The sequence below is a fragment of the Eleginops maclovinus genome, chromosome 13 (genome assembly GCF_036324505.1).
Source record: "Eleginops maclovinus isolate JMC-PN-2008 ecotype Puerto Natales chromosome 13, JC_Emac_rtc_rv5, whole genome shotgun sequence".
In the NCBI taxonomy this organism is placed as follows: Eukaryota; Metazoa; Chordata; class Actinopteri; order Perciformes; family Eleginopidae; genus Eleginops; species Eleginops maclovinus.
This window is the reverse complement of record NC_086361.1, coordinates 2,595,433-2,621,481: the sequence shown is the minus strand read 5'-3', so window position 1 is coordinate 2,621,481 and position 26,049 is coordinate 2,595,433. Positions and strand designations below refer to the sequence as shown.

The 26,049-nt window shown below is 41.5% G+C and overlaps 3 protein-coding genes across 3 annotated transcripts in view; 1 reads left to right on the top strand and 2 right to left on the bottom strand.

The window, feature by feature from the left end:
• The window catches only part of vars2 (valyl-tRNA synthetase 2, mitochondrial), a 36,387-nt gene extending 25,488 nt beyond the window's left edge, over positions 1 to 10,899 (bottom strand). Inside the window, exons 1-9 of the mRNA XM_063898978.1 lie at positions 10,659 to 10,899; positions 10,355 to 10,541; positions 8,326 to 8,407; positions 8,148 to 8,248; positions 4,363 to 4,484; positions 4,220 to 4,286; positions 1,428 to 1,525; positions 1,261 to 1,342; positions 23 to 142 (exon numbers count right to left, since the gene is read on the bottom strand). Of these exons, the coding sequence (XP_063755048.1) occupies positions 23 to 142; positions 1,261 to 1,342; positions 1,428 to 1,525; positions 4,220 to 4,286; positions 4,363 to 4,484; positions 8,148 to 8,248; positions 8,326 to 8,407; positions 10,355 to 10,541; positions 10,659 to 10,666 (867 nt within the window). The 5' untranslated portion in view covers positions 10,667 to 10,899. The remainder of the gene's footprint in view (positions 1 to 22; positions 143 to 1,260; positions 1,343 to 1,427; positions 1,526 to 4,219; positions 4,287 to 4,362; positions 4,485 to 8,147; positions 8,249 to 8,325; positions 8,408 to 10,354; positions 10,542 to 10,658) is intronic.
• A 222-nt stretch (positions 10,900 to 11,121) lies between these two features.
• On the top strand, positions 11,122 to 17,360 carry ppp1r11 (protein phosphatase 1, regulatory (inhibitor) subunit 11). Its single transcript, XM_063898979.1, has 3 exons — positions 11,122 to 11,439; positions 12,868 to 12,976; positions 13,895 to 17,360. The coding sequence occupies exons 1-3, from the start codon at positions 11,362 to 11,364 to the stop codon at positions 14,077 to 14,079; spliced, it is 372 nt and encodes a 123-aa protein (XP_063755049.1). The 5' UTR covers positions 11,122 to 11,361; the 3' UTR covers positions 14,080 to 17,360.
• Positions 17,361 to 18,597: 1,237 nt separating this feature from the next.
• c13h6orf47 (chromosome 13 C6orf47 homolog) lies at positions 18,598 to 25,435 on the bottom strand. Its single transcript, XM_063899482.1, has 3 exons — positions 25,163 to 25,435; positions 23,014 to 24,361; positions 18,598 to 21,798 (listed from the first exon to the last, which is right to left on the bottom strand). The coding sequence occupies exon 2, from the start codon at positions 23,909 to 23,911 to the stop codon at positions 23,021 to 23,023; it is 891 nt and encodes a 296-aa protein (XP_063755552.1). The 5' UTR covers positions 23,912 to 24,361; positions 25,163 to 25,435; the 3' UTR covers positions 18,598 to 21,798; positions 23,014 to 23,020.
• Between the last annotated feature and the right edge of the window lie 614 nt (positions 25,436 to 26,049).

The window sequence follows — 26,049 nt, the reverse complement described above, 5'->3', positions numbered from 1 at the left end:
ATGTCCAGGTGAAGCTGATCACCTCTATGTCTGAGATGGCAGACTCCAGAGCACAGCTCCAGTTGACCAGAGCCTCGGAGCGATAGATCCTGCCCGAGTCACCCAACCTGACGAAGGCCTCGGTCACCGCCCTGCTGAACGTCTGAGGGGGCAGAGAACCTCAGATCACTCCTCAGATATATTTAACATCATTCTAAAAGCCTAATCATCACTCCTTATGTCCAATGGAATGTGTCAATACACAGAAACATTAAAGGAAATATTTTTTATAATTATAAACCGTCAAAATGGCTATATTTTCTTTAGCATACTCATATTTATTCATATTATTTATATGTGTAAATATGGTTTATAGTGTATTCCTATTTATACTGTCTATATCCATCCATCTTAATGGTATTTATACCGATATACTGTTTACTTTGACTAATTTCCCTTTGTTTTATATCTGTTTTAATGTATATTGTAATACAGATTTATATGGCGCTTTTCCTAATATATAATATACTTAACATACTGTAACTCTGCACTTGCCTGCTTCTTTGCACTTAATTTCTAACTGCATTTCCTTTTGTCAGTACTGTGCAATGCCATAAAGATGAATCGAATAAAATCTGAAAAGTTTATATTCTACATACCAACACCGTGCAACAGAATGTAATTATTTAATACATGTCTTTTTTCTTCTTCGATAAATCACTATATATAAAATCTACTTACGAGACCCGTCTCACACCCCTGTGTAGGATGCAAAGGATTTTAAAGTGTCTGACTTTAACATACTTATGATAGGCTAGAAATATTTTCATAAAGTGGATTCACACAGATGCATAACTGAGATGTAGTTAGTAAGAGTGTATAACCATACCTGAATATGTGATTCAGAGCTTTTTTTAAAAGGGAAAGATAGTAATGCAGCATGTTTTTAAAAGTAAAGTAAAGACCTATCTTTAATCAGTGTCATTTTTGAAGTATCACTGTTATGTTTTATTGCTCTGTGATATAACTCTTTCTGTTTGTTTATACCTTGTTTTAAATTATGTTCCTCACTTTTTATTGTCATTTTCTGTCATACTCTGTAAAGCGCTTTGGGCTGCGGCAAGCATGAAAGGAGCTATATCAATTTGTATTATTATTTACAGTTAATACAATCAATGTACGTATAGGAATATATCATTATTTGGAACATCACATTCAAATTAAAACACACATATATCCCACTCAGGCGGTGTAAAGACATTTATATATGAGCCCTCTTACTGGGTCCATGGTGAAGCAGGCTCTGCTCCAGTCCAGAGAGGCTCCCAGACTCCTCAGCTGCTGGTAGATCTCCTCTCCTCTCCTGCACACACACACATACACACTCAGTGAAGACAACATGGAGACACACAGGGGGGTGAGGAGTGATGGTGGAGGGGGAGACTCACTCGTTCTTCCATTTCCACACCTCTCTCAGGAACTCCTGCCTGGTGAAGTCCTGCCTGCGCTTCCCTGCCAGCCTCAGCAGCCTCCGCTCCACCACTGTCTGACACACACACACACACACACACACACACACACACACACACACACACACACACACACACACACACACACACACACACACACACACACACACACACACACACACACACACACACACACACACACACACACACACACACACACACACACACACACACACACACACACACACACACACACAAAATCTGGTTGAGTGACTCATTCTCGTACAAGCATTAGCATTAGCAATATAAAAAGACAAAAACAAGCTGAAAAAGAACAATATAATGCAACTATAAAAGTAAGTCCAGCGTAACACAAGAATCGTTTTTTGATTTAAAGGCAGCAACAGGAAGGAAAAGACTCCAGCATTTACCTAAAATATGTGAGAGTAGCAGCTGACCTGCAGGTTTCTGGTAGTTTGCTCCAGATATTTAGAGCATACAAACTGAACGTAGCTCCTCCATGTTTAGTTTGGACCTTTAATCCTTGATGTATCCTTAAACTGATAATAAGATGACTTTATATTTGTCTTATTTTAGCTTATATTGTGTATTAATTTTTCGGACAGATACAGTGGGGCAAAAAAGAATTTAGTCAGCCACCAATTGTGCAAGTTCTCCCATTTAAAAAGATGAGAGAGGCCTGTAATTTTCATCATAGGTATACCTCAACTATGAGAGACAGAATGAGGAAACAATCCAGAAATCACATTGTAGGATTTTTAAAGAATTAATTTCAAATGATTGTGGAAAATAAGTATTTGGTCAATAACAAAAGTTCATCTCAATACTTTGTTATATACCCTTTGTTGGCAATGACAGAGGTCAAACGTTTTCTGTAAGTCTTCACAAGGTTTCCACACACTGTTGCTGGTATTTTGGCCCATTCCTCCATGCAGATCTCCTCTAAAGCAGTGATGTTTTGGGGCTGTCGCTGGGCAACACAGACTTTCAACTCCCTCCAAAGATTTTGTATGGGGTTGAGATCTGGAGACTGGCTAGGCCACTCCAGGACCTTGAAATGCTTCTTACGAAGCCACTCCTTCGTTGCCCTGGCGGTGTGTTTGGGATCATTGTCATGCTGAAAGACCCAGCCACGCTTCATCTTCAGTGCCCTTGCTGATGGAAGGAGGTTTTCACTCAAAATCTCACGATACATGGCCCCATTCATTCTTTCCTTTACACGGATCAGTCGTCCTGGTCCCTTTGCAGAGAAACAGCCCCAAAGCCTGATGTTTCCACCCCCATGCTTCACAGTAGGTATGGTGTTCTTTGGATGCAACTCTGCATTCTTTCTCCTCCAAACACGACGAGTTGAGTTTTTACCAAAAAGTTCTATTTTGGTTTCATCTGACCATATGACATTCTCCCAATCCTCTTCTGGATCATCCAAATGCCCTCTAGCAAACTTCAGACGGGCCTGGACATGTACTGGCTTAAGCAGGGGGAGACGTCTGGAACTGCAGGATTTAAGTCCCTGGCGGCGTAGTGTGTTACTGATGGTAGCCTCTGTTACTTTGGTCCCAGCTCTCTGCAGGTCATTCACTAGGTCCCCCCGTGTGGTTCTGGGATTTTTGCTCACCGTTCTTGTGATCATTTTGACCCCACGGGGTGAGATCTTGCGTGGAGCCCCAGATCGAGGGAGATTAGCAGTGGTCTTGTATGTCTTCCATTTTCTAATAATTGCTCCCACAGTTGATTTCTTCACACCAAGCTGCTTACCTATTGCAGATTCAGTTTTCCCAGCCTGGTGCAGGTCTACAATTTTGTCTCTGGTCTCCTTTGACAGCTCTTTGGTCTTGGCCATAGTGGAGTTTGGAGTATGACTGTTTGAGGTTGTGGACAGGTGTCTTTTATACTGATAACGAGTTCAAAAAGGTGCCATTAATACAGGTAACGAGTGGAGGACAGAGGAGCCTCTTAAAGAAGAAGTTACAGGTCTGTGAGAGCCAGAAATCTTGCTTGTTTGTAGGTGACCAAATACTTAATTTACCGAGGAATTTACCAATAAATTCTTTAAAAATCAGACAGTGATTTCCTGGATTGTTTCCCCCATTCTGTCTCTCATAGTTGAAGTGTACCTATGATAAAAATTACAGGCCTCTCTCATCTTTTTAAATGGGAGAACTTGCACAATTGGTGGCTGACTAAATTCTTTTTTGGACAAACTGTATATACGTATATATCTGCACTACTTATAGACTGATCTAACAAAACACCTTCACTATTTTACTCTAATTTAAACTACTGTGTTTCATTTTGCACTATTTTTAGTTTTATTTTATCATTCTGTTATCTTTATTTTATTATTGTCTTATGTCTTATTTATAATATGCTGCATTGTTGGATGATCAGGACCTAAGATTGTGTTGCCATAACTGCACTGTATCGATGGTGCATCTGACAATAAAAATATAATATTAATATTCGTCATGATTAAAAGGCTTTGAGACATGCCATGAAATGGGGGTTATAAAGTATAACAGGGCAGATGTGCATGCTGAGACCTGCAGGAACAATTATTAGACAAGATATAAGTGCAAGTCCGTAAAATAGTACATAGTACAGTTACAGTACAGGCATGACTGGTTGCTTTATATCCTTTTTTTGCTCAATAAGAGAAAGCCTCAGAGGGACTGAACCAGTGTTCCCACTGAGATAATATGAGCCAATCCCTTAAATGCCATGTGATGGAGGAAGAGAAGTCGTCCTACCTGTGTTGCGATCCCTGCGTGGTCACACCCCGGGACCCACAGCACTCTGTGGCCCTGCATCCTGCGCCTGGTGGACACACACACTCAGTCAGCACATCAACATGACCCTCCACACAGCATGCTGCAGGTGTGTGAGGCCTTACCATCGGACCAGAGCGTCCTCCACAGCCACAGTCAGAGCGTGGCCCAGGTGCAGACTGCCCGTCACGTTAGGGGGGGGGATACACAGAGAGAAGGTTTGATCCAAAGCGTGAGGTAACCTCTCCTGAGGGGAGGGACATCACAAAATGACATGGGTCAGCCCCTGCAACCAAACTTAGAGAGTTTATTTAAGTGAGGAGATCAATGAGCCATGTGTGACCACTTTTTAACAGTGAAATAAGTATTCGATCCCCTGCCGATTTTGTAAGTTTGCCCACTTCCAAAGAAATGAACAGTCTATACTTTTAATGGTAGGTTTATTTTAACAGTGAGAGACAGAATATAAAAAACAAATCCAGAAATGTAGATTAAAAAAAACGATATAAATTAATTAGCGTTTAATTGGGGGAAATAAGTATTTGATCCCCTTGCCACCAACAAGGATTCTGTCTCTCACGGAGCGGTTAAATAAGTCCTCTTGCTTTAAGAAAGTACTCCTGATGTCTTTACCTGGATAAAAGACACCTGTCCACAGTCAATAAATCTGATTACAACCTCTCCACCGAGGACAAGACCAGAGACAGGTCTATGATCATGGTGGAACTAATGTCTAAGGGCATCAGGGACAAGATTGTAGACCAGCACAAGGCTGGGATAGAAGACAAGACCACCAGCAAGCAGCTTGGTGAGACACTGGAAATGGGACATGGATAGGTCTTCCAGCACGACAATGACCCAAAACGTACGGCCAAAGCAACTAAGGAGTGGCTACAGAAGAAGCCCACTAAGGTGATGGAGGGGCCTAGCCAGTCTCCGGACCTCCATCCCATAGAAAATCTGTGGAGGGAGCTGAAGCTTCCAGTTGCCAAGCATCTGCCTCCCAACCTAAAGGATTTTGAGAGGATCTGCAGAGAGGAGAGGACCGAAATCCCTCCTGAGATGTGAGCAAACCTGGTGACCAACTACAAGAAGCATCTGACCTCTGTGCTGTCCAACAAGGCTTTCTCTACCAAGAACTAAGGCCTGTTTTGCAAGGGGATCAAATACTTATTTCCCCCAATTAAACGCTAATTAATTTATATGTTTTTTAAAATTTACATCCATCCATCTTCTCCTGCTTATCCGTCAGGGTCGCGGAGGTAACAGCTCCAGCAGAGAGCCCCAAACTTCTCTTTCCCTGGCCACATCAACCAGCTCTGACTGGGGGATTACAAGGCGCTCCCAGGCCAGCGAAGAGATATAATCCCTCCACCTGGTCCTAGGTCTACCCCTCGGGCTCTTCCCAGCTGGACGTGCCTGGAACACCTCCCTAGGGAGGCGCCCAGGTGGCATCCTCACTAGGTGCCCGAACCACCTCAACTGGCTCCTTTCAACGCGAAGGAGCAGCGGTTCTACTCCGAGTCCCTCCCAGATGACTGAACATCTCACCTTATCCCTAAGGGAGATGCCAGCCACCCTGCGGAGAAATCCCATTTCGGCCGCTGGTTCTTTCGGTTCATGACGCATCCTTCATGACCATAGGTGAGAGTAGGAACGAAGATGGCCCGGTAGACAGAGAGCTTTGCCTTCTGACTCAGCTCTCTTTTCATCACAATGGTGCGGTAAAGCGACTGCAGTACCGCTCCTGCTGCTCCGATTCTCCGGCCCATCTCACGCTCCATTGTTCCCTCACTCGAGAACAAGACCCCGAGATACTTGAACTCCTTCACTTGGGGTAAGGCTTCATTCCCTACCTGGAGTGGACAGTCCATCGGTTTCCTGCTGAGAACCATGGCCTCAGATTTGGAGGTGCTGATCCTCATCCCAGCCGCTTCACACTCGGCTGCGAACCGATCCAGTGAGTGCTGAAGGTCACAGACCGATGAAGCCATTAGGACCACATCATCTGCAAAAAGCAGAGGTGCAATCCTTAGCCCACCGAACTGCAGACCCCCTCCCCCACGACTACGCCTCGAAATCCTGTCCATGAATATCACAAACAGGATTGGTGACAAAGCGCAGCCCTGGCGGAGGCCAACCCTCACCGGAAATCGGTCCGACGTGCTACCGAGGACCCGGACACAGCTCTCGCTTTGGGAGTTCAGAGATTGAATGGCCCTGAGTAGAGACCCCCTCACCCCATACTCCCATAGCACCTCCCACAGTATCTCCCTGGGAACCCGGTCATACGCCTTCTCCAAATCCACAAAGCACATGTAGACCGGATGAGCGTACTCCCAGGGCCCCTCCAGGATTCTTGCGAGAGTGAAAAGCTGGTCCGTCGTTCCACGACCAGGACGAAAACCGCATTGTTCCTCCTCAATCTGAGGTTCGACAATCGGCCAGACCCTCCTTTCCAGCACCTTACAGTAAACTTTCCCGGGGAGGCTGAGTAATGTGATGCCTCTGTAATTGGCACACACCCTCTGATCTCCCTTCGGTACGGTTTCCGACTTCCACGCAATGTTGATGAGACGTGTCAACCATGACGGTCCCTCAACACCCAGAGCCTTCAGCATTTCTGGCCGGATCTCATCCACCCCCGGGGCTTTGCCACTGTGGAGCTGTTTAACTACATCAGTGATTTCCCCCTGTGAGATTGGAGTTGATCCCCCTTCATACTCCAGCTCCGCCTCTAACATAGAGGGCGGAGTTGTCGGATTCAGGAGTTCCTCAAAGTGTTCCTTCCACCGCCCTAACACCTTATCAGTTGAGGTCAACAGCGTCCCTTCCTTACTGTACACAGCTTGGATGGTTCCCTGCTTCCCCCTCCTGAGGTGTCGGACGGTTTTCCAGAACAACTTTGGTGCCGACCGAAAGTCCTTCTCCATGGCTTCCCCGAACTTCTCTCACACCCGCTGCTTTGCCTCGGCTATGGCTGAGGCTGCTGCCCTTCGGTCCTGTCGATACCTTGCAACTGCGTCAGGCGTGCCCAGGGATAACATATCCCGGAAGGCCTCCTTCTTCAGTCAGACGGCTTCCCTGACCACCGGTGACCACCGGTGTCCACCAGGAGGTTTGAGGGTTATCGCCCCTTGAGGCACCTAAGACCTTGAGCGCACCCGACCCCATCGCTGTTTCCCGTAGGTGGTGGGCCCGTGGGACGGGGAAGCGGAGGTGTTGCCCACGTTGCTTTTTCGGGCTCTGTGGCAAACCCGGCCACCAGACGTTCACAGACGAGTCCTCCTTCTGGGTCTGGCTCCAGAAGGGGACCCCGGGCTTCCTCCAGGCCAAGTATCCTCGCTTTCAAGTGTGTTTTTCATGAGGTCTTTTGGACCAATCTTAGTCTGGCCCCTTACCTGAGACCAATTTGCCATGGGAGACCCTACCAGGAACACAAGGTTCCAGACAACACAGCCCCCAGGTTCATCGGGGCACACAAACCTCTCCACCACGATAAGGTGCTGGTTCTCTGGATTTTGTTTTTATATTCTGTCTCTCACTGTTAAAATAAACCTACCATTAAAAGTATAGAGAGTTCAGTTCTTTGGAAGTGGGTAAACTAACTAAATCGGCAGGGGATCAAATACTTATTTCCTCCACTGTATATCCTCAATGGGCTGGAGAAAGATGCAACACTGTCATTCGGGGTAAGGGGAGGAGTTAATTGGGTACTATCTGCATAGAAATGTAAGACTATAACCATGTACAGTGAAACAATAGTACCCAGGAGTAAGAAAACAAGTGGTTCAGGAGAGGGGTGAATAGGAAATGTTCTAATAATAGAGCCATAGCTTTGGTTTAGTGACGACAGCCTTGTTTCAGCAGTCGTCCCTCTGTGATGTGCCGTTAGTTCTCTAAACCTCACATGTTGCTCCGGACTGAAGAACCCCTCCTTCTCCCACCACTGGTACCAGCTGGACTCCACGTACTCCGGACTGTAGGAAGAGGGGAACGGCAGGCTGGTGTCTGCAGAGAAGACACAGCTTTATAAAGTCTGTAGAGAGACAGGAGACAAGCGTGTGCGGTGACAGTTAGTGCCTCACCTTTCTTTGACCCCGGAGCGGTGTGAGCAGTGTACTCGATCCGCTGCTTCTCAGTCCAGTTCAGAGCTCCATCTTCAGCAGGCTGGAACACAAACATCACAGCTGTGTTAGTTGTACAGACCTGCAGGGGGCCCTCCTGCAGACCCTCTATGACTCTGTGGTGGCCTCTGGAATGTTCTATGGTGTGGCCTGCTGGGGCTGCAGCATCTTGGCTGCTGACAGGAAGCGACTGAACAGACTATTAAGGAAGGCCAGCTCTGTGCTGGGGAGTCCTCCGGACACTGTGGAGGTGGTGGGAGACAGGAGAATGGCCGCCAAGTTGTCCTCCCTGCTGGACTATGTGTCCCACCCCCTCCAGGAAACCCTGTACGCACTGTGCAGCTCCTTCAGTGACAGGCTGCTGCACCCGCGGTGTCTCACAGAGAGATACCGCAGGTCCTTCCTTCCTGCAGCGGTCAGACTGTACAACCACCCCTCCCCTGGTAGACTCCCACACACATAGACTTAAATACCCCTGATGTGCAATATATATATATATATATATATATATACACAGCCCCACTTCAGCATTTTCATTTTTTGTAGTATTGTATTCTATAAACTACTGATATTTTTTCTCCTTGTTGGAATTCAACAGACACTGGAATGTCAGTCATACATGTAGAGATAAAGATTTAAGTGTGGTCTCCTCATTTTTACCGGAGCTGTATATACATATATATATATATATATATATATATATACAGCTCCGGTAAAAAAAAATATATATATGTATATATAGTTGAATCGTTGAACTATTTACGCCTTATAATGATTATTACTACTGGCTGCTGTCTCTTAGTTAAACGATTCAACTCCTGCAATATATACGTCTAGCGTTACCTGGCTGCTATCACACTACTTCAGGGGTGTCAAACTCAACATTAGCATTATGATTGCCCTCAAAGGGCCGGTTATACCTTTAAGACTTTAGAAATATACATATCTAATATATCAAATAATGTATTATATTACATAATTGCTCTGCATTGGATCATTATTGGTTTAAGTTATAACCTAATTAATATCTCCCTGAAAGCAAGTGTCTTTGGGTGCACACTTACATTTCCCTTTCTTACCATTACACAAATCCCATGAATTTATGAGAGTAAGTTAGCCTCATTTTATCTCGTCAATCAGAGATCAACATATTTTTTAAGTGAATAATAAAGTTTTTGTTTTTTTTAGATCAAGCATTATAATATATCATATAAAGCAGCATTAAATGTATGATACACTTGATTTGGCCCATGGGACTTGAGTTTGACACCCCTGCACTCCTGATACATGCAACACTTATTTATTTATTTTTATACTTTTCTTTTTTAGTCCACCTGGATGTGTATCTTGTAAATTGTCATTTGTGTAATTTTTATTGTTATTTTTTAAATATTTTATGCATGCCTCTTAATCAATATTTTGCTATTTTTTGCTTTTTACTTTTGCTGCAACACTGTAAATTTGCCTTTATGGGATGAATAAAGGTTTTCTAATTCTGACATTGTTTAGACACTGACAGAGGACAACAACAAAAATCAGCATTGTTTATGTGACCGACTCTACATTTAGAAAATAACTTCGATTATGTAATAGTGACATATTTAAACTAATCTTAAATTGCACAAAAAGACTACGAATATGAGAGCCTTCAATACAAACCAAGCAGGAAGCGTCTAAGGAAAGAGGATATCATGTTGCAATATGGGATACATTGTTTTCTGGGTCCAACACAACCTTTGTTGAAGCTGCACATTTGGTTTTATTTAACTGTACGATGTAATACCTAGAGCTTGTAAATGCTATACCAAGAGTTCCACATGTAAATCCAACATTATCATACGACTGAACATGAACTCCAGGCTTTTACTCATTCGAATGCTCCAGTTTTGACAGGCCATCAATGGATATTGCATTACACAACCCAGCCTAGCTTTCCTACAATGTCAGGGCACAATGAGAAGGTTTTTTAACATTGTTATTTTCTACTTACACTGTGTTGACCTGTCAGTATGGCCTCCTCCCGCTCCCGTCTACGCCTCTGTTTCTGTGATTGGGGCCGGAAAGAGAGGAGGGAGGCTGCAGAGGAGGCTGGAGGTTTAGGGGGGGTCCCTGAACACAACCTGGCTGCTCCTCGGCCCCCGAGCCGCACAGCCAGGACACGACCTGCCCTCCACATCCTCAAACACAACCACAGACATGGCATTTTAATTCCGAGAACCTTTTTAATAAATTATTAGTTAAAATAATTATATGCGATGACAGATAGTATTTAAACTGGCTTTAGGTTGACTTACTGTGCCATCAACGACCTTCTAACTGAGCCACTTCGTCATTGTGATCCCGGGAAAGTGCATTTTTATTGTGTGGCTAACTACATATAAACATTACAATGTTGTATACGCTCGTATAATAATTGTCATTTCATATCACTTTGTGTTAATAATGTTTTGCTATCATTCTCAGCATGTGGATGCTGTTTGTGGACGGACTGTTAAACTTCACGGTGCACCCGGAAGTGACCGCTGTCCGTCTGTAAATATCTTCCCCTCAACACTACTACTGCACGGAGCATCCTGTTTACTTTAGAAAATAAAATGTCATGTTTTAATTATGTCCACCAAAGAATGCAATATTATTTTTATAAAGGTGGTTAATTGAATACAAACTATTATGACATCCCACAGGGATTTGGGGTTGATTTTTATTTATGTGACTAATAGCTGATAATAGTTTTGACCTGAACACTTCAACTTCCGGTTACATTCTAACCAGCACCTCCTGCAGCTTGACTCTGTGTTAGCAAAATCTCAGCGCACTGTTGAACGCCTCATAATTTTCTAGTCAACAAGCTTAATTCACTTTGGGATTTTAAAAACCACAGTGTGCTATTATAGCCGTTAACGTCACATTACAAACGCTGTCTATCACTGACAGTCCACTCCGGTTCTTGGTATTTTATAGCTAGCTAACGGTTGCGTTAGCAGAGCAGCTCCAGGGATGGCGGAGGTTCCCGGGACATCGAGTGAGACGATAACCGAGACTGTTCAGACGAGCACACCGCCGCCGCCCCAGCAGGTACCGGGAATTCTTCTAGCTAACAGTGGCTAGCAGCTAGCTCTGTTTGAAGCTATTAGCAGGCACTCTGTCTCTCTATAGTACGCCTGTATGTCTGCCTGATGAAGCTACCGGGCCTAATGTGTTCATCTCCTGTAAAATGACAGCGCGAGTTCAGGGTGTGACAGTGAGCGTGAAGTCTGTTGAGGTCTGTTGTTTCTGGCTTGCTCTTTGGTCCTTAGTTCCAATGACTGGAGATTGTATTGCCTCAGGTAATACATGTGTTTAAGATAAGAAGATGACATACATGACAAGTGTTCAGTTCAGTTATTACTCTTGTTACACATTTTCATAGTCCAATGTCCATTTTAATCACAAGATATTTTAAAATAATTGTATTAATTTTATAAAAATGATTTGTACATTATTGTGGTCATCACTTCAATAATAATGTGTTATATATGTAGTAATCATGTGCTTCTGCCTGGGCCTGGGTCTGTTCCAGTTTGGTCATGGTCCTTATTTCCAATTACTTGAGATTGTATTGCCTCAGTTTATAGTTATATTTTAGATAAGAAGATGATGAGACATGAGTGTTCAGCTGAACCTTTACTCTTTATTACACATTTACTGTCTAATTACACACATGCAAACAGGACCTATACAGATAAGGCTTGTAAAACGCATATGCACAAAGGGGTCAGAGCAAAAGGGGCCGTCCTGGACCAGTTTGGGGTCTGGTGTCAGGGCCCCCGAAGGTGAACTGGCCTGTACTGGGACCTTCACCAGAGACCAATTGGTTCCCAAGCCGAACCACTGCTGAGCTTTTATTTGCCTCACATCTTTTCAATCATACCTAGGTCCACCAGCAGGTGTTGATTAAATGCTGATCATCTTAATTCAATATGACCCCTGGTAGACCACCACACACACACACACACACACACACACACACACACACACACACACACACACACACACACACACACTGTAACTATACTGTTAGGTAATGACACTGCTCATGTGTAATATACATTATATTCATTTTTTAGAAGTGAATATTGTTGCTTCTAGCTGCTACTTCCCTACTTAAGTCTGGAACAACACTGCTGTGAAGTAACACTGCAATATATACATATTAGACATCGATGTTGACTTACTTTTTAAATGCTTTTTTTAGCTATTGGATGGATAAAGGATTTCTGGTTCTTACAACTACAGTTGAGCACCAGACAATTTGCTTAAAGGGAACAGAAGAGTCATCTTGAATGTCCCCTGTTGATAGCTTACTTTAGATTTTTTTCAAACCTTTATTCTAATTTTGCATTTACACCCTAATGCCATGTGAAAATCAGTGAATGTTTTGAGTTCGGAGCTAGTTTCTCGATGATGCCACGTCATGAAATCCCTGTTTTTCTTCGCTATAAGCAGACCTGTCATGTGTTACAGGAGGGACGCAGCCTGACAATCAAGCTGAGGAAGAGGAAGACAGAGAAGAAGGTGGAGTGGTCCAGTGACACCGTCGACAATGAGCACCTCGGAAGAAGGTCCTCCAAATGTGAGTCCTCATCAGCACAAACTGATATGGAGATAATGCGTGTCTTCAAAACAGTGGTTGCTAACAAGTGTCTAAAAGAGAAAACGACACGTCATCACACCCAACATGATCCACATTTAGCTTAGTGTTGGTAATATCGTGACAGTGCTGTAGTTCCTTTTTGGTCCAACATTAGCCGCCTTTAGCTTAGCAGTGGGGACCTGAGGTCATGTGACCGTGCTGTAGTTCCCTTATAGCCTAACGTTAGCTTTCTGCTGCTGGTGATTGCATTTGTGCTTCAAAAATCATAAAGTGGTGTTAATATGTGGAGATTATGCTGCTGAACGACACCTGTTAAACATAAATTGTGTTTGCCCAAGAGCCTATTTTCTGCCATATTCCAAAATAAAATCAATCTTAAATACTGTCCTAGCACATGCACAGTAGCCTACAGTTTACCTGCCAAATGATGATTACTTTAACCTTTAAAATAACAACATATCACATGCATGAAGGAGCTAAAACATTTAGTGAGGGACAACTGACAAACAGATTAGAGTTAAAAATGATTAAATGGTGTGGTGGATTAGGATTACGTGGAAAAATCTCAAAATCCTTTTATTACTGACTTTTACTTCAGATTGCAATTAATATTTGAACTCAAACACATGTTTCCCTCCTCCACACACGGGTATTACAGAGTTTAAATGTCCTCTTCCTGCTGCTCTGCTGGATTCATCACATCAAAGTGCTGATAGCTATTTTTACCACACACTCACTTTAGTTTCTATTTGTGATGGAAGTGTTTGAACATGCTGTGTATTGATTGTGTGTGTGTGTGTGTGTGTGTGTGTGTGTGTGTGTGTGTGTGTGTGTGTGTGTGTGTGTGTGTGTGTGTGTGTGTGTGTGTGTGTGTGTGTGTGTGTGTGTGTGTCGCAGGCTGCTGTATCTACGAGAAGCCCCGACAGTTCGGAGAGTCGTCCTCCGAGAGCGAGGGAGAGGACGACGACGAAGGATGCGGCAGCGCTCACTGCATCCTTGGCCACGGCAGGAGAGATAACGGACAGACGGGGGGCGGGGGGGCAACGGTGCCTCCAAACTCTGGGGGGTCACACAGCCACTAATGTGGGGGGGGTCTCGCCACGGCAATGACACGTACAAACTGCACTCTTCTTTTTTTTTTAGTTTAGTCCATCACTGAGCTGCAGAGGAAGCAGCACAGACAGGGATCACTGAGTCAGCATAATCACACACCCTGCTCCCCCCCAAAAAAGCATGCACAGTGACATGCATCACACGGAATACATGTTAAATGTGTATAGAAGGATAAAGGCCAGTCTTTCTGCATGTTTTATCTCCTTTACTGCAGATCACTCTCACTGCTGAGCATTTTCCAAAGCATGCCGGTATATTTGAAAAGATTTCCATTGACATCCATTCACTTCACTCTGCTGACAGTAAACTCTGAGGTGTGTGATCACCATAGGAACGCCATGCTGGCTCTGTCTCTGTCAGAGCGCTGCAACTGTTTTCTTCTTTTGCTGAGTATTGTCTTAATTATTAGCAGTAATATTTGTACATAACATGGGAAGAAAGGGAAGAACGTCTCTCACGCTCTCCACGACTCAAGGTGACGAACATTATTCAGATATGCAGTTTGTATGACAAAGAGAACACACTTCTTCCTAACACACTGCAGAGACTGAACACATGAGCAGAATGAAATCATCTAAATAGTTGATGATTGATTTTCTCTACAAGTGAATCCAAGGAAGAGGATCATGGCCATATTTGAACATGAGAAAAAAAGTTGTTAGGATGTGGCCAAAAGTTTGCTTTCTCAGAATTATGGGACGAACAGACAGCATTGGTCTATTGGTTGGTTATTTATACCTTGTAATATCAGTTGACTTTGTTTTTGTCCATACAAATAAAGAGTGTCCTTCCAAAAGTGCAGTTTCCCCTGAAGTTTAAGATAAAATCGTCTTGATGACCTGAAGAAGACATTTGAAAATACTTCCTGTTTGTTTGTAAAGAGAGGAAGACGTCCCCTCGTTGGTTAAAGACACTGTCCGTTTATATTGTCATATATCACAACTCAAATTTGTTTCTTACTTTTGGCCACATCAGGAAAAAGTCAGAACTCTGAGATTTAAGTCGAGAATTCAGAGAAAAAAGCCAGAACTCCACATTGGTTTACTTTTGGTCACATCCCAAAACCTTTCTCATGTGGCTGTAATCCTCTTCAAATCAGTTCAGCTTTATTGAAAATTCCTGTTTCTTAGTTTATTTATTAATCATTTAGTGAGAATGTAGGGTCAGGGTTGACACATTCTCTTTATTAAATGGTTTGTGTAGTCCAGAAACATTTAATAACAACAAATTGGCTTCACAGTTTTATGTATAAATGTAAATATATGTAATCACCGCCCAATGTTCAGTAGAAGAAAACAAGCCTTCACAGAGATGAGCTTTGAGCTTTGGAAAATGGTCGGCAGTCGTGTAAACATGATGTCATAGCCAAAATAAACTGAAATATGTCAAAGAAAAAAACTGTTGGGTGTGAAGTGATGTGGATCATTTGGGATTCTCCTGTACAGCTGATGTTGTGCTGACTCAGCGCTAAGCATGGCAGCCGCTGTAACCCTTTAACATCATATCACCACGCCAACACCTGTCACACTTTCATACTGCCTATTAAATCTCCGTCACCCTTTGGGAAATGTTCCTCAGCAGGAAGTGTTTGTGGTTTTTCGTGGAGAAAAAGCTGAAAAGCTCAGAGGGTTAGAAACAGGAAGCTGTGTCCCCAGCTGCAGGGGTACTTCCTGTCTGAGGGCAGCCTCAGTGAGGACTGAGTGTGTTATCCTCCTCACAGCACATTTCATTTATTCATATGGTGGTTTCATTCCAACATGCAGATACTAGCAGTATATCTCACTTTAATTGTGACGATTGTTAGAAGAACATCCTACTCCACACGCTTCAGCACCATCACTCTTCATGATCACTTCTCAATGATTTGACACGACACCGGGTTTTTCAGTTCTTCCAACGGATTCTGTTAGGTGTTTTACAGTAATGACATAATCCCAAATATAAATAAAACAATGTCAATAATTACAATAATTACAACACATGGCATCAATTAAGAACAAGCTATAAGGAGATTTAATTACAATCTTATTAATCTTATTTAATAAGAACCATTAACACAACTACACTTTTTTAGAACTAAAGATACCTTCACTATTAACCTCGATAACCTAACCTAAAAAAAACCATCAAATCCAAATCCTGATATGCCTATGGTCTTATATTCAAATGTAAAAAGGCAAAAGATTGTCTCTATCTAGTTTAAAGTCTTGGTTACAGTAAAGTGTTGGTTATCACTTAGTCATTATTTCCCCTTGACTGATGATGGCTCATCAAAAATCTCATTGCGCTAATAGAATGAACAACATCGTTGCAAAATTAAAGTGGGCGTTTGATAAAAAATGCAGTGACTTATCGCCCAGTCATGTTTGAAACCACGTTGCTTTCATTAGTTTACTGTTAGTATAAAATATCTGATTGATCAATATAGTCTTGGCGTGTGTTGGGAGAACTGGATTACTTTATCTGGCTAACATCGTGTAAACCTGGATCAGTTAAACGACACATCAAGGACTTCAAGTTGTGTGAAATATAAACTAAAAACCCATTTGGTTGATTTTTGTAATGACTGTTTGCAGATCACTCTGAATGTGTTATTTCTTCATTTAAATTAGATTCCATGAGACCTCACAGAGTGATTGTATTTTTAACATTTATAAATCTTTCTGCTCAATTGATGGTGAGATAAATCCACTTGACAATCCTAGAAATAATGACGTGTTGGCATCTGAAAAATTGTTGTCAGAGATTAGACACCCTTAATCGTCCTGAGTTGTGAATAACATAAATAATTTGTGTGGACAAATAATGATTTCCTTTTCAAAGCCGCCATTAGTCCCCTTTAGATCCCGCTGCTACATGTCCACTCTGACTCTCTGAGCTCTGCAGGCCTCGTGTTTCATCAAGTTTTATTATAATGGTACTAACATGTCAGACAGGTGACGGTGCTGGCTCTGTACTCATGTCTTAGCTATGACCAAAAGTCACCTGAGGCAGGCTCCATCATCATCATCATCATCATCATCATCATCATCATCATCATCATCATCATCATCATCATCTTCATCTTCATCTTCATCTTTCTGGTCCTGGTTCAGATATGTGACAGCATGAGTTCCGCTCGGCCGCCTCTGCTATCTATCACATTGTTACATATGTACATTGTTCTTGTAATGGTGATGCACCTTTCTGTATATACTGTTAGCATAATGAGAGCAGACTTAATGTGAAATAAAGTTTATCTGTGATTCAGCTGGCTCGTGTGTGTTTAATACAGGGTTGGGAGGGTTACCTTTAATAAAAGAACTCCCCAGTAAGTTTTAACCTATTCTGAGTATGAAAATATAAAAGTAATGTAACCTGATTACTTTCTGTTACTTTTGGATGATCTCGATATCTAATTCAAGGCATATAAATAAAGTAAATATCAATAAGACCCCGTAAGGCCCCCGGTTGTACACTTTAAGTTGTCCTGAAAAAGTCAGTAATGTTTTATTTTTAAAGACTACATTTACTTAGACAAACGGTCCTTTTGTTCAGCCTCATGCTATTGGGTATTAAATGTGTTTATAGGTCCCCGCCGTCTGGCCATATATTCACACATCTTCCAAATCTTCAGTCAAGCAACACCTCTTTGTTTTAGGATTTGTCTGATGTAAAATGCCTCAAATACTTGTTTTTGTAATATAACAATGTCTAGAACATGTACATATTTAGTTATTGTGGAATACATTCATCACATTTTATTTAGATTTATTTTGTTTAATTTGACTTTGCAATATTACAACATTTCCCAATACAAACTTACAAAAAGGAAAAAAAAATGCAACACCTGAAAAGTCTAAAAACATTGCTAAAGTTTTTCTTTATTTGGGCTTTAAAGGGTTAACTTAAGTGTATTATGTGAGACAGCAGATCAATGTGACCTTAGAAAAGGAGAAAGCAAGATATTTAGGATCAAAGTGATTGTATGATAGGAAAAGCTGCCTTTCATGAAGCAGATTCAGCAGCAGCCTACACACCAACACTGAAACACATGAGCACATACTACAGCTTAAAGAAGAGAAATAAAACCTGAGCTGACAGGAAATGCTCCGTTTCAGTTTAACACACACAGTTAAGCTCACACACACTATTTTATCAACATATAGGTTCACCTGCTGAATTAAAAACAGAACAAATGAACCAAAGAAAGAGAAACCATGAAGCAGATTCAGGCAGTAGATTCACTCTTACAGTATTAAATAAAAGAACAGAACAGCTGACAGAGAGAGACACACTAAATGAGTTTATTAGGGTTTACATTGTATTCTTGCGAGTAATCCAAAAATCTGAGAAATATAACAGTAATCTGAAAACGTTTTTTCTTAGGTCACTGTAAGGGAATAGTTACCTGGTCTGTATCCTGATAATTTTATCCGTTACTCCTCAAGCCCTTTAATGCCATACTGTGTTTCATAAGTGTGTAGGAAATGAAGAACATCAGACAGTTTAATAAAGAGAACATTTATTGAGCCTCAGTTACCGTAGTACAGCTAGTTCACAGATACCAGAAGCAGAGATCCAGCAGTCAGTGTGTCCGCCGCTCTTATAAAAATAGCTTTCCTTACCAAAGACTATCCGTGTTCATGTCACTGCAATATGTTATGATTAAAGGCAACACAGATGTACACAAGTCCTCTTGGGACTTAAATTAACATGAGGTCAATGTCAATGTCATGAGGTTATTTAGCAAATACAACTTGGAAATCATATTGTATTGTTTGTAAAATATGGAGGCGCTTTAGGGTCACATGTGGAATTCTTTCTGAGATCCAAGCACATTTAAATAAATGTTGAGTTCAGACTTTAAAGTCAGAATTATGAGATTAATTTCAGAACTCAAAAATCGAATTTCACTTATCTAAAAAAATTCAAATGTGGCCCCAAACCTCTCCAAAAAAGATGAATACTTCAATAATGAAAAAAGAATAGTGCTAATGATTTATAGTGTACTCTCTTTGGCAAAGCACTGCCATAATTACAATCAAATGTAAAGCAAAATGGACGTTTTTATTAAATTGTTGCCGAAAATGTGCCACTGGAACACCTGAGTTCAGCTTGTTAGTGGAATAAGTGCAAGAGAGGCTTCTTCTATAAAATGTGTCATCATTAAATCCTTCATTTTATGTCCAAATAACAATATCATTCAATTGAATAAAGGGCAGCAACTATTATTGTCTTCATTGATTTCAGCGCCCTTATCTATAAAAAAAAGACTCAAACAGTTATAATTTCAAAATATTTATTCTGTTGACCGATTGTTTAAAATATTTAAGATTCTATTTCTTTTCCACGTTTAGGATGCTTTTTAAAACAAAAAAAGGGAGTCATATTCACTTTGATGTTGCTATGGCAGAGTTACGCGCTGGAATACACTGAAAATCACTTGCAAAATACGTTTTTTTAAATGTAGTGGTTCTGATATTGATTAAAATTGGATTTTCACACTAGTATTGTATATAAGAACAATGTGCACACAAATGCTTCCATCTGCTGTGATACCGCCAACAAACAAAGCTCTTCAGATAACACATGATATACACATGCTGTAGAGAGAATGTGTAATACAAGTCAAATATGTTAAAATACAACGTGTAGGAAAAACATGCTATTTCACTGCTGTACCTTTAACTCTAAAGCATGACATCAACTAAAGTCCAGAAATCACGTACTGGTAGGAATAAGTCAAGTTTGAACAAACATCATGGCACAGGTCATAACCAAAGGCAACAAACTAGCATGACACATTGATATGCTGCTGGTATTATTGTTAGTGTCACATCTCTGAACAGATTCATGGTACAAGCAACGACCATATGACTCAATGTAAAGTAAATCATGCACTGAACGTGGTAAAGTCTTCCAGAAACGTCTTCCATATGAACAAATATAAAGTACAAAACACATTTACCAGCACAAATGATTTATATAGTCTACTTTCCAGCACTGTGAACCCAGAAATGTTGAGCACCTCGAAGTTTAATAATAGAAATGTATAGTAGTGGTCCCCAGCACATAGAAACTGCCGGATGCTAACTTGCATTTGTTGGGCAATTTGCACAATTAGCATAAGTTGCGTTAACTAGCATATGCAGACAATAGCTAAAAAAACGGTTTGGCTGATTTGGACACCTTTGGTGTGGCTAATGAGGATGTTGAATTAATTTCTTATGTTTTTTTTATTTTTAAATGGCTGTTTTGAGTCCCCTAGTTTTAGGGGACTCAAAACAGCTAAAATGTACCCAAAATGTATCAAAATCAGTACATCAAGAGGACAAATATGGCCATCTTACGGTTAAAACTGCAATTTTTTATCCTAAAATTGTCAGAAATTGATTCAACATCCTCAATAACCCCCCAAAACCACTCCCAACATTGTCCAAATCGGCAAAGCCATTTGAACTATTATCTGCATATGCTATAACGCTAATTAATGCAAATTATCACATTTTATGCTAATTATCGCAACTTACGCTAATTGTGCAATACAGCCCAACATAATGCAAGTTAGCATCCAGCCTGTGTACTGGGGACCCCTACTATACATTTATATCAAAAAACTTTGGGGTATTCAACATTTCCGGATTTACAACAGCACTCAATTAGCGCTTTTCCACCAACCCGGATCCGGAGCTGACTTATATGGAAGATAAAGCCCTCTCAGCTGAGCGCTCCATCTATGGCTGTTAGACGCTAGTTCCTAGAAAAAGACTCCATTGTATTCCATTCAAATAGTCTTCGATGTGAAAATAGATATCTTTTATTTTTAAGAGACAACATTTCTCATTGCTTGGATACGGTGTAGTTACTACTTCCTCACAGAGCGTCTCCATATTTGGATGTTAGCATTCTGTTAAATAAGCTCCGCCCACAAAAAGGGATGTGATGTCACAGGTCTGATGGCTTATAAATACATATTGAACAGGGTAATCACAGACTGTACACAAAGTAATATTGTGGTTTGTAGTTTAGAAGTTTTTGTACAAATCAATCTCATACCTGCTTTCAATTTTGTGCCGAGATGGAAGAGAAACTCATGCTTTAAAGTGCACTTCGACTGGATAGAGCCTTATGATTCCAAATTCACTTTATATGGACAACTCTTAATGTTTACCTCACTGAAGCTGAAGAGATTTATATCTGCCGTACTAAAAACCTTCAGAATTCTGCTCCTTGATTCACATTTCTGTCCTCCTCCCTGAAACATTTAGCCTGTGTTTGGGGATTTTAATATGTTCATTTCTTCACAGAATGCATCAAAGGCAATAACCTGGTCCCAAACTGTCTCAGGGTAGATCATAAAAAAAGTAGTCCCCTAAGTCAGGAAATGAAATGTTAGCAGAGTAAAACGCAGCACTTCAATATGCTTTCTCTTCTTGACTTAACATTTACTCCTTCAACATCCATGGCACTGTAGTAGTAGTTACTCAACCTGGTGATGTCCATATTCTGGAGACAGCATCAACATCAGGTGAGGACAGACATCTAGAAATGCAGTTCATTAGTGTTAAACATAAAGTGAAAAGAGCAGAACTTGTAGGAGTGTAATGAAGGTGCAAATACTGTTGTTAAGCCGGTGAAGCAGTGTGTGTGTGTGCGCGTGGTCCCGCTGGAGGTCCTCATCAGCTGACACACAGCAGCTCCTCCGCCTGTGGAGGAAACACAGCTCTCTTAATAACAGTAATCCCTGCACTATGATCAAATCAACATAAGTCAAATATGAACTCATTACTCGAATAAGCTACAGCAGAAAGTACCAATCCTCTCCTGTGACATGTCTCCATGCTTTAATGTTCAAAAAGCTCTTTATTTTTCTCATACTGCCTGTGCTGCAGCACCTCTTTTCACCCTCTGTCTGAAACCAGAGCCCAGTCTGCTCTGATTGGTTAGTTGGCCGGCTCTGTTGTGATTGGTCTACCGTTTAGAGATGTTTTTCTATCTGGTATCTGTAGGGTTACGGTTAGTGTTACAGCCCCTGACTGATACTGGATTTGTAAGGCCAAACACTGATTTTGGTATCTAAGATAAACAAAAAGTAGATAAATAGAATATACCTGGCAGTTATAAAATAATAGAAAAAATGTATTTGTTATTCCTTAGTTTGACTATGGAAGAGGATCAGTGCCACAAAAAAAGTCAGAATTTTAACTTGAAATTCACTTTTGGTCAGATCTAACAAAAAAAAGTGCTAATCCTCTGCCGTAGTCAAAGTGTAGATGTCAAATCAACACTTTATTAGTTAAATATTTCATCAATTTATATGTTCAATGAGTGAAAAAAAAATCTAAATGGTGAAACGGAAACTAAAGTACAAGTTCCTAAATATTGCACTCTAATAAACCATAAAGAATATATTATATTCAATCTAAAATCCATTCACATTTTCATTAAGACCCCTTATAGAGGAAATGATCTGACAAAAAAGGGATATCAAAAATATATACAAAAAACAAACAAATGTTGTTTATCATGGTCACTATGGGTCCAGAAATGTTCACTATGGCTGCCTGTGATCAACCGGCTTGTAAATGTTCCCTCTGTGGGACGAATAAAGGTATTTTGATTCTATAAAACCTGGAGGTGTGAGGTCCACCCAACTGGAGTGAGAGCCTCCAGAGCTCCGCCTGGCCTGGCTAAAGTCAGGATGAAGATATGGGGTCAATGTCAACTTGGAAACTGACCTGAGCTAAAGTACCTGCAGGGACAAAGTCACAGCTTCAGCGGTTGATGGTTATTAAGAGGTTTATAATTTCAGAGTTTTTGGAATATCACCTTATTTTAAAATGCATTCATAAAGCAAAGCATCAGAGAAAAGGAAGAACAAGATGGTTAAGTGTAACAGAAGCAGGAAGTGGGGGCCTCACCTCACATTTAACTTGTTTTCACCTTGTCTTTAACAGACACAAGCTTTTCTTTACATTCCAGAGTGTCCTTCTGCTCCTCTGTGTCCTTGTCCTCCTCCTCATGTTCTTCTTTTTCTTCTTCCTCCTCCCCGCCAAGTATCACGCTCTGCCGCACGCTGACGGAGATCACCACGGCCTGGATGATGCCGTAGATCAAGGCGAACTGAGGGAGGTACTCCTGAATCAGCCAGAGCAACCCCGCCATCCCGACAGAAGAGACGAAAAACATGGCCATGCCGTGCAGCCATAGCCTCAGCGCCCCCTGCACCCCGAACACCTCCAGGATCAGCTTGGTGGGGGGGGACACCGTCCATAGGAAGCCCACCACGAACAGATCGAACAGGTGGCGCAGGAAGTTGAAGCAGATGTCGTAGTGCTCTGGGAGGATGTCCACCTTCCAGCTGTTAGCAAACAGTCGAAAAGGAGATGAGGAAGGAGGTGTGGGAGAGGGAGGAGGCGTTCCATAGTCGGAAAAGTCCCCGTCACCTTCGCACAAAACTACATCCCGTTTCCTCCGTCTTAGTCCGCTTGGCTCGCTTATTCCTGGCCATGAAATGTAGGAAGTTGGGAGATACTTATTCCACCATCTGGACTCTGGATTTGTCTCCTGTTGCGTAGTGCCAAGGACTTCGATTTCTCTCGGCTGAATCTTCTCCTGCGCCTCCCAGAACTCCTCCACCGGACTACTTTTCTCGCTTCTCCACCCTCCCCAGATCCAAGAGGTCCAACCCTTCTGGCCCTGTTTGCTGACCCCTTGCTCCTGGCCCCTGGCTCTCACCTCTGCGTTATTCTCTGACACAGCACTGTTGCCCACCCAGGAACGCACCCACCCCCACGTTCTGCTCACCACAGCTGCCATGCTTCCTCACAGAGCTTGTCGGAGTTGAATTAAGACGGCAGAGACTCTCAGCTCATCAGACTGTCACGCTCTTATTGTGAAAGCATGCATGTACTGCCAGCTGTGTGCTGAAGCCGTAATACTTGTTCACAATGATTCAGGCCGATAGGTCCTCAGGCCATAGACACACCTGTGGGTGTGCTGGAATAGATCAGCTGAATACCATGGGTGACCCCTGCTGCCATTTAGAAGTCGGGCCTCTCCTCTACATGTCTTTGGTTTAACCTGGCAACCTTTGGATCTGCAAAGGTTGCGTTCAGGAGCATTACCTTCAAATGTGCTTAATGAGCTTGTTAGCACCGGCTAGTACACGTGAGTAGGTTGAGTTGGCCAAATTTCCGTTTCAGAATAAAATCATTGCTTGACAAACTTCTGAAAGACTCCAAAAACACATTGATTCACTCTTCGGATCTGCAAAAAACAAAAAGACAGACAGTTGATTTAAGCATGAGCTAAATCCAAAGATGGAAGAAGTTCTCAGATCTTGTACTTAAATAAAAGTAGAACTAATAGAGTGTAGGAATACTCTGTAAATGTTACTTATGTAAAAGTACAAAAGTGTAAGCATCGAAATATACTTAAAGTAGCGACAGTAAAAGTAGTCATTGTTTGATTGGTCCATTTCAGAATAATATCTCTGATATGTTTTATAATGATTGATCATTAAAGTGTTCTCAGAGCTGGTAAAGGTGCAGCTAGTTTGAATGGCTCTGTATACTGCAGGGTAGCTGCTGGATTTACTGCAGGTGAACTAAAGTCTGATTTAAGGGCTGATTATATTTACCATCATTAATCCAGATCTGTAAAGAAACTAAAGGGATTACATAAATGTAGTGGAGTAAAAGTACACTTTCAAATATTTCTAATTTGTAGTTGGGTTAGAAGTACCAAGTAGCAAACAAGTTAAATACTCAAGTTAAGTACATGTCCCTCAAAACTGTACTTAAGTACAGTCATTTAAATACAGTTTTGAGTAAATGTACCTAGTTACAACAACTACTTTCAATTCCACGTCCACATCAATGCGGGTTAGCTAATGTTACACTGTTTCTTAGTTTAGTCTTCGCTAACCTGCATGGTTTACTAGAACAATTACATTGGTTAGCATCTAATGACAGCTAGTTGAATGTTTATTAACTCATTTCAGTAAACCATATTAGTGTTTTTAACGTACTGTAACGTTAGCCAGCATGACAACAGATACGTGCTCACCTTCAGCAACGTTAGCCTTAGTTTGTGTCAGACCGTCAGCTAGCCTCCTTGTTAGCATCAGAAGTCGACAGACCGTGAGCTCCTAAACTGCGGGACACCGAGCTGTCAACAAACCGACGTGTTTGTGTTGGTGTGTATACGAAGTCCAGACAGAGCTACCTGCCGACCGGTACAGCGGCAGGAGTCTGGGGGTCCTGACAGCGGGAGAGAGACAGGACACTGACACGGTTACCTAGCTCATTACGAGAACAAAGAACATGGACTACCGGTTCCACCAAACTTCAAAATAAAACTATGCTTCCTTCCCTAGTTGAGGCTATTGTTAGGAATTATCATTTCCATACACATTTTACAAAGATAACTAATACTTTTCAGAGTGTTGAAATGTTGCCGTAGTCCGTGTACTTTAGGACAATTTTATTCAATTCAACAATGCTTTATTGGCATGTAAGTTTCAGGTTAGTCAGTGTTGCCAAAGCAACCAAATAGAAACCAGTAAACAATAACATAAGCACATTTTGTGTGAGGTATAAAACATATATATTATAAACAATACGGCCCCTCAAGTTGGGACATGTTGATACATGTTGGGCAGGGTCAACCTGAGTTAAATTTGTCAAATTATCTCCCTTTCATTATGTTTTGCATTTTAGTTTGAAGTGACCATATATGAATTCCTTTAATTCAGTTCGAATACATGTTTTAACGTTTGGATTATAGCATAAGATCTCCCACGAAAAAGGCACAGTCAAGACATCCACACAAGTTGCAATATGCTTTCAGAATGATAAGTAATATCTGATGAAATACTGAAAAAACCTGCATCCAAATTTCTACAGCCTAGTTACTGCATTCACCTTTTGTTAATTATACAGATTTGGCTGTAC

Coding starts and splice junctions, on each gene's coding strand:
- c13h6orf47 (XM_063899482.1), bottom strand. CDS start 23,911: ATGGCAGCTGTGGTGAGCAGAACGTGGGGGTGGGTGCGTTCCTGGGTG.
- ppp1r11 (XM_063898979.1), top strand. CDS start 11,362: ATGGCGGAGGTTCCCGGGACATCGAGTGAGACGATAACCGAGACTGTT. Junction 11,440..12,867: donor CACCGCCGCCGCCCCAGCAG/GTACCGGGAATT, acceptor CATGTGTTACAG/GAGGGACGCAGCCTGACAAT. Junction 12,977..13,894: donor CGGAAGAAGGTCCTCCAAAT/GTGAGTCCTCAT, acceptor TGTGTGTCGCAG/GCTGCTGTATCTACGAGAAG.